Source organism: Scomber scombrus, chromosome 18 (assembly GCF_963691925.1).
Source record: "Scomber scombrus chromosome 18, fScoSco1.1, whole genome shotgun sequence".
Lineage (NCBI taxonomy): Eukaryota > Metazoa > Chordata > Actinopteri > Scombriformes > Scombridae > Scomber > Scomber scombrus.
In genome coordinates, this window is record NC_084987.1 from 16,037,333 (window position 1) to 16,055,547 (window position 18,215).

Below are 18,215 nucleotides of genomic sequence, written 5' to 3' on the forward strand. Positions count from 1 at the left end.
ATTGTAAGCCTAGATGTATGTGGATGTGAGTTTGTATGTGAATAAACACAGGTTCCCCTTCTATGAAGCCTGGCCCGTGACTGTGTCATTGCAATGGAAAAACAATGCCACACACTAACAGCTGTTCAGTCAGAAACACTCGACCATCAAAATTCCAGCTGGGAATACTCTATCTCAGCCCCTTAGTTTTCTCTCGGGGTCGGCACATGGAAAAATTTGTCATTGTGATATAAGGAGCTACACGCTGTGCTTGTTTACTGTTTTTTCCACTTCACTATCACATTTCTCTTCTCTCCATTCCTTGCTTTTTGTGGCTGTATGTAGAGTCACAAGTTAACATCCCAGGCAGTCCTTGTCATTTTTCCATTAGCTTAACGCAGCTATCCTTGGTGGGAGCTTTGAGTGTGTGTGTGTGTGTGTGTGTGTGTGTGTACGTGTGTGTGTGTGTGTGTGTGTGTGTGTGTGTGTGTGTGTGTGTGTGTGTGTGTGTGTGTGTGTGTGTGTGTGTGTGTGTGTGTGTGGCAGTTGGGTCCTACATGGCCCCTTGGCATTCCAGCAGAGTGGCAGAAGTCACCATTAGGGCAGTATCGATTTCTCCAGGCCGGAAATAGGTCTACGAGGAGTCGGAAATCTCCATCCTGGAGAACCTTCACTCCAACACTTGTCGTTTTCCAAATGTATGGAAAATAGTTGCTTTGTGACACCCCATTCCGGCCTGTCAAGGCGACCAAAAATGACATTGTCATTGGGCCAAGTAGGTCAGTCAGTGACGAGGGAAAGATTGTGGGTGTTGACTGATGTGACACAAGGGGCCGTGGGAGAGGGTCACCTAACTTTCTACTGCTGCTATCACTATTGTTGTGCTGCTCGCTCCTAATCTGATATGAGGCCTTAGTCACTATGCTGCAGACTGATCCTAATCCTACAGCTTTCTTTCGCTATGGTGACTGTCACCAGGTGTCATGAACATATGGTAAGGACAGTAATCCTGGTATTTTCCCCTCTTTGTTTATCTTTACGGCTGATATAAAATGATACTGTTGAATCAACTGCTGGACTCCAAGCAAGAACATATTGTTTCCGGTCAGAGTGCCCTCATCAGAATTGTCCCCAAGAAGCGTACCTACAAGGACAATTTGCTGCTATAGCAACAACGTTAATATGTCAGGATAACCTCCTTCACTTACCCCGTAATTGTCTCACTAAACTTAATAAAAGAATCAATCGAATATCAAACATTTCTGTTTGTTTCCTGTCTGTCTTTCAGTACCGAATTGGCCAGCTGTACATGATAAGTAAACACAGTCATGAACAGAGTGAACGTGGAGAGGGGGTGGAGGTGGTCCAGAATGAGCCATACGAGGACCCCGAGCACGGAGCAGGCCAGTTCACTGAGAAACGAATCTACCTCAACAAGTGAGTGTCTCCCTCTCTTCCCATGTAACATATGTTTAATTTAATTCAATAAGTGATTTACGCAATATATAACATACATTTTCAATACTCCATTGACCCCCTAAGGAGAAAATGTATTTGTTTGTCTAGCTCCACAGGAACATCAATGCTATATTTTTTGACTTTATATTCTGCTAATATTTCTTCTGTCACTAATAATCCTCTGCATTCAAATAAAATTCATTTGGCCGCTGCTGATAAAGCTGTCAGGAGACATTTAACAAGGGAAAGATGATGTGAGTCTTTCTTTCACTGCATAGCTGTCATGTTGCAGCAATCCTTAGTGTTAAGACACATTAGTTGTTGGTTAGATGTCTAATGATGCGTTTATCTCATGCATCTGTAGCCGTGTATAAATAGTCACATCTAGGGCATGACATCACATACTTTGCCAGCTGCACAGACCGTGACTTTTGTGTTTCAGGATTAAACAAGGGAAAAATGTAGCAAGTGTTCATTTTCATCTCTTTCCGAGCCTGTTTCCAGCAGGACCTGTTTTTTGTTCAACTTGATAAGCGTGAAATTGAGCATTTGATTTCCTGTTATGTAAATCACAATTGGATTAGCTACTGCATGCAAGAGCGAGTCAAGTGTGGTCTCCTCACCCTCTTTTGTGAATTTGCTGTGAATGTGACCCTTGTTACCCCGCTGCTGTACGGAAAAAAGGTTCATTACTTTCTCTTACTGAATCTCTAACGATTGCAAAGGATGACTTGAGGACAAACAGAACAGTTGAGTTGGAGAACTGCAAAAGAGATTGTAAAAAGTAGTTAATACTGAGTGCACGTTTATAAACATCATTGACAGACTTCATAATATGATTCACTGGTTCTCTCTTTCCAAACCAGAATTAGTTTTATTTAAATCTTAGCTGTTCTTTGTGCATTAATCACTAGATGACTTACTTCAACAGCAATAATTCAGTTTTTTCCTGGTCAGTCATACACTGCAGGCCCATCGTCACACACTTCAATAATTTGAATAAATCCACACCAAACACTTGGCAGTGGGACAAATCCATCAATATAGCCAACTCCTATCAAAGTAATGTAATTTAAAACTATTGATTTCCATGAAAAGATTGGACCACAGGGTCAGCCGCAGAGCAGTGTACTTGAGCTGGTATGGATTCAGCATTTTGCCCATGCGCTTTCCGATATGAACAACTAGATCCAGGTGTGATGTACTGTATGGACATTTAGACAGGAACTAAACGGACAAAGGTTTCAACAGCTAACACAGGTCAAATAAATCTGATGAACCTATGACACAATATAGGTCTCTGAAACTATTTATCCATTTAAGGTACTAACACTAACTAATTATTGCTCTTTAAAGACTTGAACAGTTGCTTTACAGTCATTTTGTAGAATTTCACTTCCATGTCTTCTTTTGGTGTGATAAGTCCACACTGAGCAAAATAAAGTACTGCTATAGAACACTGGGGCATTCAATATACTCAAAAGTATGACAATGAGACAGATATGAAAAGCCAGCCACATGGAGAATAGCAAAGTGAGAGGCAGAGAGGGTGAAATTTTGTGGTCAGAAGTGACAAGTAAGTGCGCCTTTGGGAAATGTGAAGTGTCATCGACAGAGGAAGGTTTAGTGCCAATGTGTGTGTGTGTGTGTGTGTGTGTGTGTGTGTGTGTGTGTGTGTGTGTGTGTGTGTGTGTGTGTGTGTGTGTGTACTTGGCTGAGTGTTGTTGTTTGTGTGGGCAGTGAAAGATGAAGTCCATGCAAGTGACGGATAATTTGAGCAGTCACTGTCAGACACTGCGGCTGCCTCTCTCCACCCACAGGCCACCTGTTACCATGTTATAGCTGCGGTCTGGGCATGTGTGTTTAGTAAGTGCGTGTGTGTAATAAGTGTATGTGTGTATGTGTGTATATGTGTGTGTGTGTGGGGGGGGGTATTTGGCTTTTAGATAAGGCAGTGTAAGGACATGTGACCAGTCTGCTGTGTCTGGAGGCTCCCCTGGCTGTTTGACAGTCCACTGGAGGGAGACCAGAGGGAACCATCCGTCTCACTGGCCCATACAGACGCTTAGTGACAAACCAGTGTAATCTCAATGGGGAATAACAGGACGAGGGTGATAATGTGGGAGTTAAAATAATCCACGGATGGTTTAACAGAAAATTATCTTGAAAATGTAATTTGGCATAAATTTAATGACGACTGTGTGTGCAATTGTGGTGCTATTTGCCTTGCTTGATTGGCCAATATTCAATCAGGCAGAAATCTGGACCATGTGTGATGGGACTTGATAATGAGACCAATAAATGTGTGTTAAAAGTATCCAAGAAAACTGCTCTATTCACCTGTGAATTTTTTCCTTTCCAAAATCTGAGGCTTGGCAGTTTCCCTCCAGCTACACCAAGCTTCTGCCGCTGTGGTTCCCCATCCCACAGTCATCTTTTTCATTTTGATTGGATGCCCAATGAGGTGCCTGGTTGCTCTGCTTCAACTACCAGCATTTAGAGTCCATTTGTGCTGAGTAATAGCTAGTTCTCTGTACTTTTCCGCCCTCTGTGTCCCTCTCTATATCTATCACGGTACAAGCTCTGGAGAAACTCCACTGCAGGGTGCAGGCTGTAATCAGTCTAATCAACCTTCCCAGGGGTCAGCATGGCTGCCTTGTATGGCCTCCATTACGGTTCCACACAGCTGGATACTTATCATTGCCTACTCTGGGTGATAGAGTCAAGGAAAAGAGTGGAGAAACTTTAAGAGAGGAGCACTCTGACTGCATAGCACACAAGCTATTTGTTTCATCATTCCTCTACCTTTTCTGCTGTTTTCACTCTTCTCCTTTAGTTCAATAATCCCTTCTTTCTCTGTGTTTCAGCAAGCTGCCCAGTTGGGCCAGAGCAGTGGTCCCTAAAATCTTCTATGTCACAGAGAAGGCTTGGAACTATTACCCTTACACTATCACAGGTAATGCTTTAATTACACATGCCTGCACTTGAATCCATAATGTACACTCAAAAAGTGTGAACATTCATGCAATACACACATTATTACATACTGTACGTTATGTTATGTAATAAAAATTAGCCTTGGTTTAAAAAATAAGAAACCCACTGTTATAACATTAGCCTCTGCTGATTTGTACAAGAACAAAGCATACATACACACACACACTCCCATTTCCCGCAGCCCTCCACAAACATGTTCCTGCTAGCCTGCTGGCAGCCATTATATGGGATCAGTGGGAGGGCAAAAGGATATAGAGGCAATATTCTGTCCAACACAATCCGCAGTGAGTAGAGGGGAGGGAGGGATGGTGTGTGTGTGATGGAAAGATGTCAGACGGGTCTTAATTAAGATGTGTAAGGCTTAATATTAAGTTTATAAACCATCCAGTAGATTCACCAAAATTATGAAGAATCAGTGGAAGAAGTATGGACACTATAATATATGTACAGTATGATATGAACACAAGAAAATAGCATCTTATTTGCATTTTTATTGTAATACATTAATCTCAGTATCAAAAGCTTGGGTAATGTGTCACATAAAATGTGACTGCACCTGCTTTTCAAAGGCATATTACAATGTCATATTTTATTGTGGCACACTCAACACAGTGTTTAAGTGTTGTTTTTATCATCTGTTAACACCAGGATGCAATATCCTCCAGACAAACCTGACACAAAGATAGTGTCAGTATTTGTGAGTGTGCCATACTGCTATTTTGAAGCTGTTGTTTGGTGATATATGGAGGCTATAAAGGACTGAAACTTTATCACAACTTAATTTATTTTTTCAATTTATAATTTTATTTTTTATATATATATCCATGGTGTAATTTGCTGCAGTTAAATAAATTAATGTGTCAACTACATCCATCATCCATCAGTCAATCTACTGCTTTTGCCTAATTCAAAATAGCAGCACCCAATGCAGATCTTTATGAAATCTTGTATGCTATAAATAAAAGTAATAAATAGATGTGTGAATGGGTAAATAAATGAATTTATGAATGATTAAAAAAACACAAATTTAACACTTATGTATTTAATGCTCATTTAATTTGTGATTAATTTATTTACAGCGACAATTAATCATTAAATTACATAATTATTTATTCATTTAATTAAGCTTTCAATTATTTAATTATTTATGTATTTATATATTTACTTTCAGCCCTTTAAACCCTCCATAGTGGTATTCCTGTAAATTGTGTCATTATTACAGTCTGTCACAACTTTTGAAAGTTAAACAAACATTTGACAAGCTCAGATGCTTTAAACACTATAAAAACAGACAGGAAATAAACCATCAGCATTGTGCAGATATCACATTGCCACATATTTATGTTTGAACTTTCAGTAACTGTGAGCACTGCAGTATGCAAAACAACATGGTAGCAGCTGCACAGGAACATGCAGCTCATCTGTACGAACAGTATGTCTATTTAACAAACACGTGACTAAATATGGATCATGCATTTGAAAAACAATCAGCGTCACAGAGATAAAAGAAAGAGGACTTTATGTCATAACAAAATGGATTCCTTTTATGTGCTTTTAAATGGAACTGACGTGATACTACTGAGGCTTAATGTTCCTCTTTCCATTCTGAACTAAATGATTTTTTTTCTCCTCTTTTCTCCACTGATCTGTCTCATACCATTTCATTTCTTTGTTCTCTTGTACCTGTCTGACCCCTTCACACACCTCCCATTTCTGTCCATTATACTGATGGCCTCTGCTGGGAATGTGGTCAGAGTACACGGTGAGTAGTTTCAATGTGTCTGCGGCTGCTGCTCCCATGCATGCACACACAAAATCACACATACAACACACTTGATCCAACAGCTGACATGTAAGGCAGTGGGGTGGAAACTAAGGTGAGAGAAGCTGCTGGCACGGGATGGAAATGTGCTGTTTATCTGATCAAATCCAGTCTCCTCTAACATGAATTCACAGTCACTTGAAATGACATACAGATGAGACGTATTTCCACCATATTCATATTCATCATGTAATGCAAAAGCATTATAGTGCCAACCATTATTGTCAGGGATAATATATTTTGAAAGTATCATATCATGAGTTACACTGTGATTTCCACCTCTAATGTGTGTGTTTGTGTGAGTGAATGAGAGAGACTTGTGCACGTGTTCATGTCATTATTCTGACCTTCATTCATCAGATTGCACACACAGCCCCTGAGCCCTAATGCAAATAGAAAACGTCTTCTCTCAGATTTTGGCATTTTTCATGCGGTGACATTTAAATGCAAACATCCTATCTTTGAGACACAAGTAATTTCACATCAGTGGAAAAACCCAATGTGATCTGAAACCCTGATGAAATCCAATCATCATGTTTTATTTTTTCCGGTTAAGTTTGTGTTTGTTTTCTTCTTTTGTCTGGATGTTAATTTTATGTTATACATGATAATGAAAACTGAGGATAGTATTTAACTCATAACAACGAAACAACAAGTAAAAATGATGAGGAAAACTGGGCACATACTATCCCTTCATTCATTTTCTACTCATCCAAGTTTGAGTTGCTGTGGCGGCAGGCTAAGCTACCTGGGCAATTATGAGGTGTTGCCCAGGCCAGGATTAATATTTAATCCATCTAGTATGTTGTACGTCTGCCCTGGGGTCATCACCCAGTTGGATATGCCTGGAATACCTCCACAGGGAGGTGCCCAGAATAAATCCTGATCAGAATCCTGATCAACAAAGGAGCACACATCCTATTCTAAGCTCCCTCCAGATTTTTGAACTCCTCACCCTCCCTAAGGATGAGCCTGGACACCCTGTGAAAGAAACACACGTTATATCTGAAAACGAATTGTTTCAATCACTGCCCAACAACTAATGAAAATAAAGGTTGAAGTGTAAATCAACTTCAGCTCCAGATCTCAAATCTCTGCTCCACCAGTCAATATCAACTAATCAAGGAAATTTACCTTAGAAAACATCGAGGGACCTCACAGCTCTCACCGGTATAACTAGTTAATTGACTGTTGCTGAGAAAAAGCACTAATGATTTTCTCTGGGACATTTGAGGGACTAGACTGCTCACCTTATGTCAAGGCAGAAAGGAAACATCAATGAAACACAGATCAACAACAGCAGGCTGATAATCTCCCTTGAGCTACGTTGAACATCTGGATGTGTGAGGAAGGTCACGGCAGCTCATGTGGAAGTAACTTTTTGTAACTCAACAACTGTAAGAGTGTAAATATTGCTGAAAAGGGAATGTGTACCCTTTCTTGGAAAAATATGCTGCAAGTTTACAAAAGAGCTCTCCCAGTGTTTTCTCATTTCAATAAGAGCCTCCAACAAGACAGAGGGCGGTTTGTAAGTTAAACAAGCATTAATCGTCGGTGTTGATGGTGCTCGTGTCATCATGCTGCCTCGTGGGACTGATTCAGCTGGCGAAGGTTTTGTTATGATTAGCCTGAGGTGGGTGGTGGTGAGGCAGAAGTTGAGGATAACGAATGGTAGTGCTAATGAGCATGACCTTGTTTTCTAAAAAAGCAAACGTAAATGATAACAGATTACAGGAATTGACAAAGTAAGGCCATAAAAAAAACATTGTGGGAAAGCAACCACTGCATCAACACATGACACACAATGCATGAATTGTGTTGGTGTAATGGCCCATGAAAATGCTGCACATTGTGAGACTCATGAAGATTCCTGTATGATAAGGAGCAAATGAATAACAGGGAGTCAATGATGATGTCAAATAAAGCTCAGTCTTCTGCGAATGGCATTATCTCCCCCGGGATGAAGGTTTATGTATTCTATCTCTCTGTCACACACACATACACACACTTTTCCAGTAAGCTCCACTAGGCAGCACTGCCTTACTGCATCGTGCACAGTAATTACAATAAGAAAAGGCGTACACTCTCTTTCAGCCTCTATCTTTTTCTTACACACACACACATGAACACACACAAACACACACACACACACACACACACGCACACACACACACACACACACACACACACACACACACACACACACACACACACACACACACCTATGCATTCACCTTGAGCTCCCAGCATCAAACCCTATGGCTTATTCTTTCCTGTGCTGCAGGGCAAAATTGATCTGGTCGTGTTGTATCTTTCCCGCTGTGCCACACACACACATAAATAAACACACACTGGCTTTTATATCAACAGCTTATGTAACCAGTATTCCACTTTTTGGTTGTATAATAATTGGAAGTGTTGAGCTTTAATCTAATTGAGCTGCTGTGTTTAAGAGCTGATGTCAACATGGCCAGTGGCTATAAAGTGTGTGTGTGTGTGTGTGTGTGTGTGTGTGTGTGTGTGTGTGTGTGTGTGTGTGTGTGTGTGTGTGTGTGTGTGTGTGTGTGTGTGTGTGTGTGTGTGTGTTTTTGTGTGTGTGTGTGTGTGTGTGTGTGTGTGTGTGTGTGTGTGTGTGTGTGTGGTGCGCTGCTCATGAGCGATGAGGTTGTAAATCTACACAGTGAGAGAATAATCATTATTGCTCATCTGGTCTGGGTGATAAAACACAGACGTAGAGTCACACAAGTAGTCTCACATCTAATCCCGTGGATCAGGTGACAGCAGTCTCACTGTGTGATGTGATCTGATCCAAACCAAGACAGGGACAAACTGACCTGTGCATGTGAATTTCTGAATATCTTGTCTATTCTTGTCCCCTCCAGTGCTCTTTCCTGCCCAAGTTTTCCATCCACATAGAGTCCAAATACGAAGACAACAAAGGGAGCAATGATAATGTGAGTATCATGTGGTCATGAGTGTGAGGTGTGGGTATATCTGACAAATCAGTAGGGAAGCTTTTCGACAGATTTCAGGGTTTCTTTTTTTCCAGGAGTCTCAGACAGTCTCTTCTATTGTACCTTTACACACCTGTCTATCTGTTTTATTGCTTCATCTTCTTTTTCTCTCTTCGCAATCTTCTTTCTTCAAAGCCTCCAGATCTGCACTGCTGAATTCTCTTTGTCAAAGGGTTATTGCATCATTGTGCCATCACATAATTTTAAAATTGAACCCATGACTCTGTGAGTGTTTTTATTAAGTGAAAAAGATTTGCAGTCATTACACTATGTTGATCAAGTCTTTCCAATAAATATTTATTTTGGCTCAAATGAATTTGCATTTATTGATATCTCACACAAGACCGCATGCCTCATTGAAAAAATATCTCCTTCTCCCATAAACTTACCATGTTTTGATGATGTTTTCCATTGAAATGCCAATGTCTTTAAAAGAAAGAGATCCTCATAGAAAGTTGTGTCGATAAGCTCCAAACAACCACAGAAATCATAAACACTTCACCACCTGCTTCAGTTCTATGACACTTCCATCAAAAGCTTAAAGTCATAAAGATCACTGAACCAGTCATCCAGTTTAGTTCATTTTAATAAAAGTTATGGGATTCATAGTTTTAAAACATTATTTCCAAATCCAAAAGTAATAATAATATCAAAAGATGATTTGAAGGAAACTATTACATAAGAAAAAGTAAATGTTGATTTTCTCTTACAGCATCGAGGCAAACTTTTGGCTTTGTGGAGTCTCTCATCTTTGTTAAAAGCACTTTGCTTGCTCTCCACCTCTCCTTTAGTGGCACTTAATGTACTTTGATTGGCAGTAGTATGAAGTTTGAACGTTATGCAATAGTGCCTCAATCCATAGCTGACAAGAAAGAAGTTGCAGCTCCACTCAGTGGTGGGTTACAGGAGCTGCACACCCATTACAATGGTTTCACAGATGGTCATGATTTCACATCTGAAGTTTAGCGTAAAAAGTGAGGGTGTTGTTGAAACAAGCCCAGAAGAGTTTTCACATTTACCCCCACCACCTTCACAATTTGTGCAGTCGCCACTATTATTTCCCTTTTCTCGTTCTCTCTTTCCTCGTCTCCCATATGTTTTAATAAACTTTTTATCTATCTCACTGCCCTTTCGTCCTTCTGCTACGTCTGTACAAATAGAGTTAAAAGTATGTAGGAAGTACGATTATCTCTGTGACGCAGGAGCAGAGAAAAAGTTCTCAAAAGAGCATATAACCACAATTGACATTGCTTTGCCATTAGTGTGTGAGTCACACAGGAAGAAATCACTGACCACACAATGAGTCACACTTATCTTCACAGTTTAAGTGAATTGTTTGAGATTAAAGCCAGAAGGAAAGAGGGTGCTCATCGTGTCATCTGTGCTATGTGCCTTGGAGATCAGCAGGAGTCAACCTCTTTGAATCTTTGCTTTCTTGTGAAATATTTCATTTATTACCGAACTGAATCACCTTTCAGACCATTCTTAACACTTCCGATGTGTGAAGCCGCACCACATATATCGCACAGCATCTGTCACCCCTTAAAGTGCATTATTGATTTAGCTGTCCTCACATATTGAACTCTACTTGTTCTTAAGATCTTTGGCAGCGAGCCTAGAGATGAGGAAACAGAGGTGTGTCCTGTGGACATCGCCTATGATGAGATCCCTGAGCGCCACTACAAGGAGTCAGAGGTGAGGAGGGTCAAGTCATTGACATTAGGATATACTGTATGAACGAATGAATGCACACATGGCAGAGATATAGAAAGGAAGAAGAAAGGAGGAAAGATGAGATTTTGGAGATTGTAAAAGGAGAGAATAGAGGCGGGAATATGGAAAAGAACAAAGAGAGAAATGAGAAATAAAGAGATTGTGTGTTATCTTTCTCTGGCACCGTCAGCTCATTTCTGAACACCAGCTGGTCATCTACTAGTGTGTGATGGAAGGAAGGGAAAACCATGTTTATATGTGGGGGGAGATGATGGACACTTGCTGTAGTGATTTGACATTTGTATGCGTGAGCGCGCCAATCTATCAGGGTATGATGGTCATAAAGAGCTGAGCTATTAATAATCAAGAGGGGTCATGACAGCACTGCAGTGGTGTTTTATTATTGACACCCCCACTCACACACATATATAAACACCTCCCACTGGGCTTTATGGTCTTCTGCTTTTATCCACCCAGAGCTAAGAATAGCACAGAGATGCAGGGCTGAACGTGGATGTCACATGGCCGAATGTAAATATCATTTGATTTAAAGACTGATGAGTTTTAGATACACCGCAGTCACACCTGACAATGCACCACAGAGACTAGTGTTATAAATGAATGAACCACAGTTACCACTTTGGTCACATGATCAATGTGCTAATAGCATGTGTGCTTTAGCTTGGGCACTGAGATCACCACAGTATTTTTATTATTCGAATAAAAGAGAATAACATAGCTACTCATCTCATGCTGTTTCCTGGTTTATTATATGTTGATGTTATAGGAATTGTTTGACATCATGGGAGATAACCTTATTTGCTTTCATGCTGAGAGTTAGATATGCTCTAATATCTGTTTGTTAGATATGAAGCTGCCTCCAGCAGCCAGTTAGCTTAGCTTGGCATAAAAACTTGTTGAACAGCTAGCCTGGCCCTCAAAGCCTGTCTACCAGCATCTGTAAAGCTTGCTTATTAAAACTTTTAATCCCAGTTTTTCAAAACAACATGTTGTGATTTTAATAGGGATGGATGTATTATAAGAACAGGATACCATACTCAAAGATGGTGCCCATTTGTTGTACAAACTCGTCACAAACTTTAAAATCACTTTTATAGACTATGAGAAAGTTTTATGAATACAAAACCTTTGTGGATTGAATATTAATAATACAAAATAATAATTAACCTTGTTTGCAGTTTGAGGTGCCTTGTCAACAGTGTGACAGACATCTCTTATAATGGGAGTCTATGGGGAAATAGCTTTCTGGCCTGAAGGCGAATTTATTTGCTGCAATATGAAAATTGGCAGCAAGTCTGAGTGGCTGCACCATATTCAGCTTTATTGATATATCCATGGGGTTATGCGCCAGACTATTTCTTGGCAGGCTGCAGTAACTTCATGGAGTGTTGTCGTCACAGATTCTCCACTGGTTGGTCTAGGAAGTTACTGCACCCTGCCAAGAAATAGTCTGGCAAATCATCCCCCATAAAATCAAATGTGTGAAGATATGATGTGTTCATTGGTGAACTTTAGAGTTGGTAGTAGGCAGATTTTGTAACCTTCAATCAGAGCCAAGCTGTTTCCCCATTTGCAGTCTTTGTGCTAAGCTAAGCTAACCTGTCATTAGGCCATTACTTATTATTAACTGTCAGACTCAGACATGACTTTGGTATCAATCATCTCATCTTTCTTTTAACAGAAAGCATTTAAGTGTTTTTCTCAAGATGTCCAACTAGTCCATTACATTTTCTGACAGCCCCAGGCATCTGTAGCAACGTCATTTAATTGATTTTTAAAACTGCAGTTCTGCAGTTATATATATTTCTGCATATATTTCTTTCTACACCTGTAGTTGTATTTTGTGTTATTTGTATCGCTCAAACATTCAAGAAATGTTTTTGGAAATGCTTCAGCAAATGTGGAAAAGATCAAGGCGAAATATAAATTGACATGATATTTCAAAACAGAAGAAGCTCTCATTAGATTGTTTTCATCTTTTCATTCCTTTTCCTCTGCCAAGAAACTTTATGGCATTTTTTTTCTTGTGCAGACAAATGCAACAGGGCTCCTCCATCTCCACTGCAAATGTGTCCCAGCAGGGATGGAAAGAGTTGTGTATCACCCCTGCACACACTCTGTCATGGTCAGACATATGACCCTAAAGACAAATGTGCACCACTGTATAATTAGTCTATAGGGAGCAGTGATTAATGTGCGTAAAGACTGTGATTAGGGACCTCCTGATGTGCTGCTTGGCTCTGCTCTGCTTGTAGCTCGTAATGAAGGCAGGTGATCCTGTCTCAGGCAGAAAGGGAGAAATTAATGTGTGTGTGTGTGTGTGTGTGTGTGTGTGTGTGTGTGTGTGTGTGTGTGTGTGTGTGTGTGTGTGTGTGTGTGTGTGTGTGTGTGTGTGTGTGTGTGTGTGTGTGTGTGTGTGTGTGTGAGAAGCAAGAGCTGATGTCAACAGAGAGAGAGAGAAGCAAGAAAAAACATTTTGATAAGGTCTCCAATTCTTTATGACATTTTTTGGTATTTTCTCACACCTTTTCATGCAAGTCTTAACAGAAATAATTAGACGAGATTTTCCAAATAAAATTAAAAATGAATAAAATGTCTTATTTTTTTCAACCTGGTGTCTCATGGTCTCTAGGACTTGCGGCATTTCAAGTCAAAGAAGACGGATCGAGGCTTTCTGCAGGAAGGATGGATCAACACCCAGGATCCCATCATGTGCTCCTACAAACTTGTCACAGTCAAGTTTGAAGTCTGGGGCCTGCAAACACGTGTGGAGCAGTTCGTACACAAGGTCAGCATGAAAAAAAATTCTTGTGTGAAGTTTTTTGTTGAGATAAGTTGTACAGAAATAAACTTTTACACAGACAAACTTTTTGACCCGTGTAGATCGCTGTCAGTGCCCGAGGCGTTTCATTTTTTGCTCTAATGTGATCATGTGATTCACAACCAGTCGGCCAAATCAGATGTTTCATTATCGCCACCTCTACAATATCTGTCCTGTTCACGTCTTACAGATTGCCCCGTACCACCTCCCTTTACTTTGGCTGCGCAGTTTAGACTTCTTATCTCCCATTTCCCAAATCCATTTCGCCTATCCCTGTACAGCATCTGTCCCTGGGGTGAACTGTCACTGTCCTTCTCTTCTTGCCTGAGGCACACACTCTCACACACACACACACACACACACACACACACACACAAACACAGGTGGGCATAGCCATTACTAACCTTGTAACACCAGGATTGACTCATATTAATCACATTCCTCGGGGAATGAGCGGAAACCTTTAGCACTCAAAATGTTTTGAAACTCTCAGCGGCCTTCAGAGTGAATTCATTCTGACTCACATCCTCTCCCCTTGAACACCCTCCCTGCCTGTGCCCCTCTCTGACTTTCCTCTACTGTGATCTTGCCCCTTGTCTCTCTCTTTTTCTAATTCTGTTCAGGTGATTCGAGAAGTCCTGCTGTTAGGACACAGGCAGGCCTTTGCCTGGGTGGATGAGTGGATAGGTAAGTGTCGTTTGTTAATGAAGGCAGTCCTCAAGAGACCTGGGTTTTATAGCCTTCGATTCGCCTCGAGATTGCTGTTTGATGTTGTGGAAAACTCATCCAGAGTCCATTTACCTTCATGTGTGGAACATAGTTTACTTGATGAAGTACAATCGGTGTGACTCAAGTTCAAAGTTTCCCTCATAGCAAGTATTGCCAAACTTATACATCTGATAAGGATGTCTTTTAAAGGACTAATGTGGCCATATCTATGTTGTAAACACTGAAAATGATTGTTTGAATTTGAAGTATTATTATTATCAAACAGATAGCTGCTTGGTTTATACAGTGAAGGTAGTGGTTTATACTCATCTTATACATTATTGTTTTGGGCTTGGAACAATGAAATGTATATTATAATTAAATATATATTAGAAAAAATCTGAGGGGACAGAGATATTTACAAGCTTTTCTGCTGTTTAGCACTTCTTCTGGTGATATTAAAGCCACATACTGTAGATGTGATTTCCATGTTTATAGAAACGTCACTGTTTTCAGCTGTACGCTCTCTTTTCATCTCATCTATTTAATGATTAATTTCTACGGAGGCCTCAATGTCCTAAATGAAGATATTTTTTAATCTTGTCTACACAATATATTATCTCTCTTTTTTTCTTTCTTTTTTTTTTAGAACTGTGGGAGCTCAAGTTCACATCTTTTCTGAGGCTTTATTATATAACTTTGCTACAGGCAATATGTCATGAATGTTTTCATTATTGGCTTTGGACAAGCTGCTGTAATAACAGATGCACAGATGTAACCATGCTTACCCACAAGCACACATTTAAAATGATGCTCTTTGTTTTATTGGCTTTGAAACACTCCATCTCTGATTTTTATATTCATTACTTGATGCTATGCAGCTTTCTTTTTGAAGAATCTCTGGACTAATGTAGCTTCTCACAGAGATGTCAGAATAATGAACATCAGAGACTGAGTGTGTGGTGGGCAAAGCTAACCATCACTGCAATGTTAAACAAATATATTTAGATATATTTAGCACAAATATTCAAAAGATGTCAATAACAGACACTGGAGACATTCATTAATGTTTCTTTGATTAGTAAACATCATAGTATGTTAGCAAGCTTCTTGCATAAGCCAAACCAAACAGTAAGTTCAGGTGATTTAGTGCTTATAGGACATCTTATTGCGGCATGTTCACACTTTGCTATATGGCTATATTCCTTTCTCCTGCTGTCTTGACATAGAACCCACATTACATTAATTGGATTGTTTAATAAAGAGTAACCATAGTTGACATCTTCTGTATGATTAAATTATGAACCTCCCTTCATCTTCACAAATAGTGAAAGTCCTATCTCTCATTCTAACTCTACAATGCATCCATCCCAACAGACATGACCATGGAGGAAGTCAGAGAGTACGAGCGTGCCACACAGGAAGCCACCAACCTGAAGATTGGCACCTTCCCCCCAGCCATCTCCATCACAGACACACCCCTGCCATCCAGCACCCGTAGCGGGCCAAATAGCGCCCCATCCACTCCCCTGTCCACCGAGGCCCCAGATTTCCTGGCAGTGCCGAAAGATCGTCCCAGGAAGAAGTCGGCTCCGGAGACCTTGACCCTGCCGGATCCAGGCCGCAGGGATTCGCTCTTCAAACTTCCCAGTTTCTTCTCCTGGAACTCCAGTCCGCAGCCAGAATGAGAGCAGGGCCATCCCACTGGTGAACGCCCTCAGACCTGTGGATCAGTGGAGGATGCCTGCCCAGCACATCCCACAAATGCCCCCTCAGCCAGCTGAAGTGAAGGAGACTTTTCACTGTCCTGGTGATCCCAGTCCCCCCCTCACCCCCCTCGCAGACTCGCCGGTGTTACAGCAAAGCCAACAGCTCCCAGACTGCCTTTACAGGTACAAGTAGGCAGCCTGGTCTCCACAGCAAATGCAGTCTTGTGGGTGTAAAGGTACATCACGTCCCATTGAGAGTCTAATAAAAGCAGCTCTCTTTCCACAGAGACTCTTGATTCCTCCCTCCTCCTCAGATAACAGCCAGCCAGCACCATGCATCAGGCAGTACGGAGTTCAATTAGCCAGATTGAGTGTAGCATACATTCCTGAAAAATGTTTAACCCCTCAGAGCATCACCTTGCTTTTTATCCAAGCTCAGGGTGTGTTGACGAGATATGATGAGATTCAATCACTGCACATAAACTTTACATGTAAAGAATTCCACATTTTGTCTTTTCTTTACCTTTAGCATCGGAGTCTGTCTGGCTTTGTTAACTGGAGCTTGTGGTTTGACGTATCTATTAATGTGGTTGGGACTTTTTGACAGATTCTTGTTGGCCACTGTATCAGTTGAGTATTATGGTTTTCACAGTCAGGTGTAAGGTGATTGTGTATTCTTGTAAATACTGTATGAACATTAAATTACCAGTAAAATGTCAGTTAATCAAAAACAATATCATAACCAGCGACAAGGCTGCTATGAACTTGCTGTTATGTATTTTAAAGGCTATCTTCTGTGAACAAGTGTTTGTTTATTATAGTGAGTTCCGTCAGTCACAATGTCTTCAAATGATTTGTGTAATTGCATGATTTTGACTGCAGGAGCTGCTCTCTCTCTCTCTCTCTCTCTCTCTCTCTCTCTCTCTCTGTTTCATCTGCCTCATACTGTAATTGATGTGTTTTTACTGAGGTTTTGCAGTCTGGCTTATATGTAGTTTTGCTGCTGTAATCATTTCAGCTGTATTCATTTTCAGACGTGCTGTTGATGGGTTTTGTATTCATCAAATTAAATGTAATAAATTACTGTCATAGCTGTAATTGTGTGAGGAGTCTTTGCTAAAACCATTTAGTTTAATGGAGAGTGCGTGGAGTTTGCGTGTTCTCCTCATACCTGCATGAGTTCTCTCCGGGTACTCCGGCTTCCTCACACAGACCAAAAACATGCAGTTTAGGTTAATTGCTCACTCTAAATTGCTTGTAGGTGTGAATGTGAGTATGAATTGTTGTTTGTCTCGTCTATGTTAGCCCTGTGATGGACTGGTGACCTGTCCAGGATGCACCTTGCCTCTCAGCCAATGACAGCTGGGATTGGCACTTGATAAAAGCACCAACACTATAAATGTACAGCACTCAAACATAAACTGAACTCATTAAATAGCTAAGCACAAACACAGTTGATAAATTGATCTGCAGAATGTATCTATTATCTCTTTTGATCATTTAATAATTATTGTAATAAGTTTTCAAGCAGAAATGCCAAGATAATTGCTGGTTCCAGCTTCTTAAATATGCTGATTTATACTTAGTCTTTGTCATACAGCAAAGTGAGTTAGATAACTTTGGGTTTTGGGTTGTTGGTCAGACAAAGTAAGATATATGAAGACTTTACTTTTGACTCTGGGGAATTATATTAGACATTTGTCACTTTTTTCTGAAATTTTACAAACAATTAATCAATTAAGAAGATAATCATTATATTAATCAATAATGAAAATAATCATCAGTTGCACCCTTAATGACTATTTCTGTGGTCAACTTTTGAGAATGCAGTTCAGTTTCAAGTCACAATTCAAGTCAAGTCAAGTCACATCCTTAACTTTAGGTTTCAAGTCCTAAATTAGTAATAATGCATTTAATTATTCAACTAATTTAATGCTTTTGCAATACCTACACATTATTTTACATCATATGTG

At 40.2% G+C, this 18,215-nt stretch overlaps 1 protein-coding gene across 1 annotated transcript; it reads left to right on the forward strand.

Annotated features, from left to right (window-relative positions):
• The first annotated feature begins 940 nt into the window (after window positions 1-940).
• On the forward strand, window positions 941-16,982 carry LOC133999948 (cytoplasmic phosphatidylinositol transfer protein 1-like). The gene is made up of 9 exons (XM_062439297.1): window positions 941-957; window positions 1,219-1,416; window positions 4,305-4,393; window positions 6,189-6,196; window positions 9,139-9,210; window positions 10,870-10,965; window positions 13,637-13,792; window positions 14,449-14,512; window positions 15,911-16,982. Exons 1-9 carry the CDS (start codon window positions 941-943, stop codon window positions 16,219-16,221), a joined length of 1,011 nt encoding a protein of 336 aa, XP_062295281.1. The 3' UTR covers window positions 16,222-16,982.
• The last annotated feature ends 1,233 nt before the right edge of the window (window positions 16,983-18,215 follow it).

Coding starts and splice junctions, on each gene's coding strand:
- LOC133999948 (XM_062439297.1), top strand. Junction 13,793..14,448: donor TGGAGCAGTTCGTACACAAG/GTCAGCATGAAA, acceptor AATTCTGTTCAG/GTGATTCGAGAAGTCCTGCT. Junction 14,513..15,910: donor CTGGGTGGATGAGTGGATAG/GTAAGTGTCGTT, acceptor CCATCCCAACAG/ACATGACCATGGAGGAAGTC.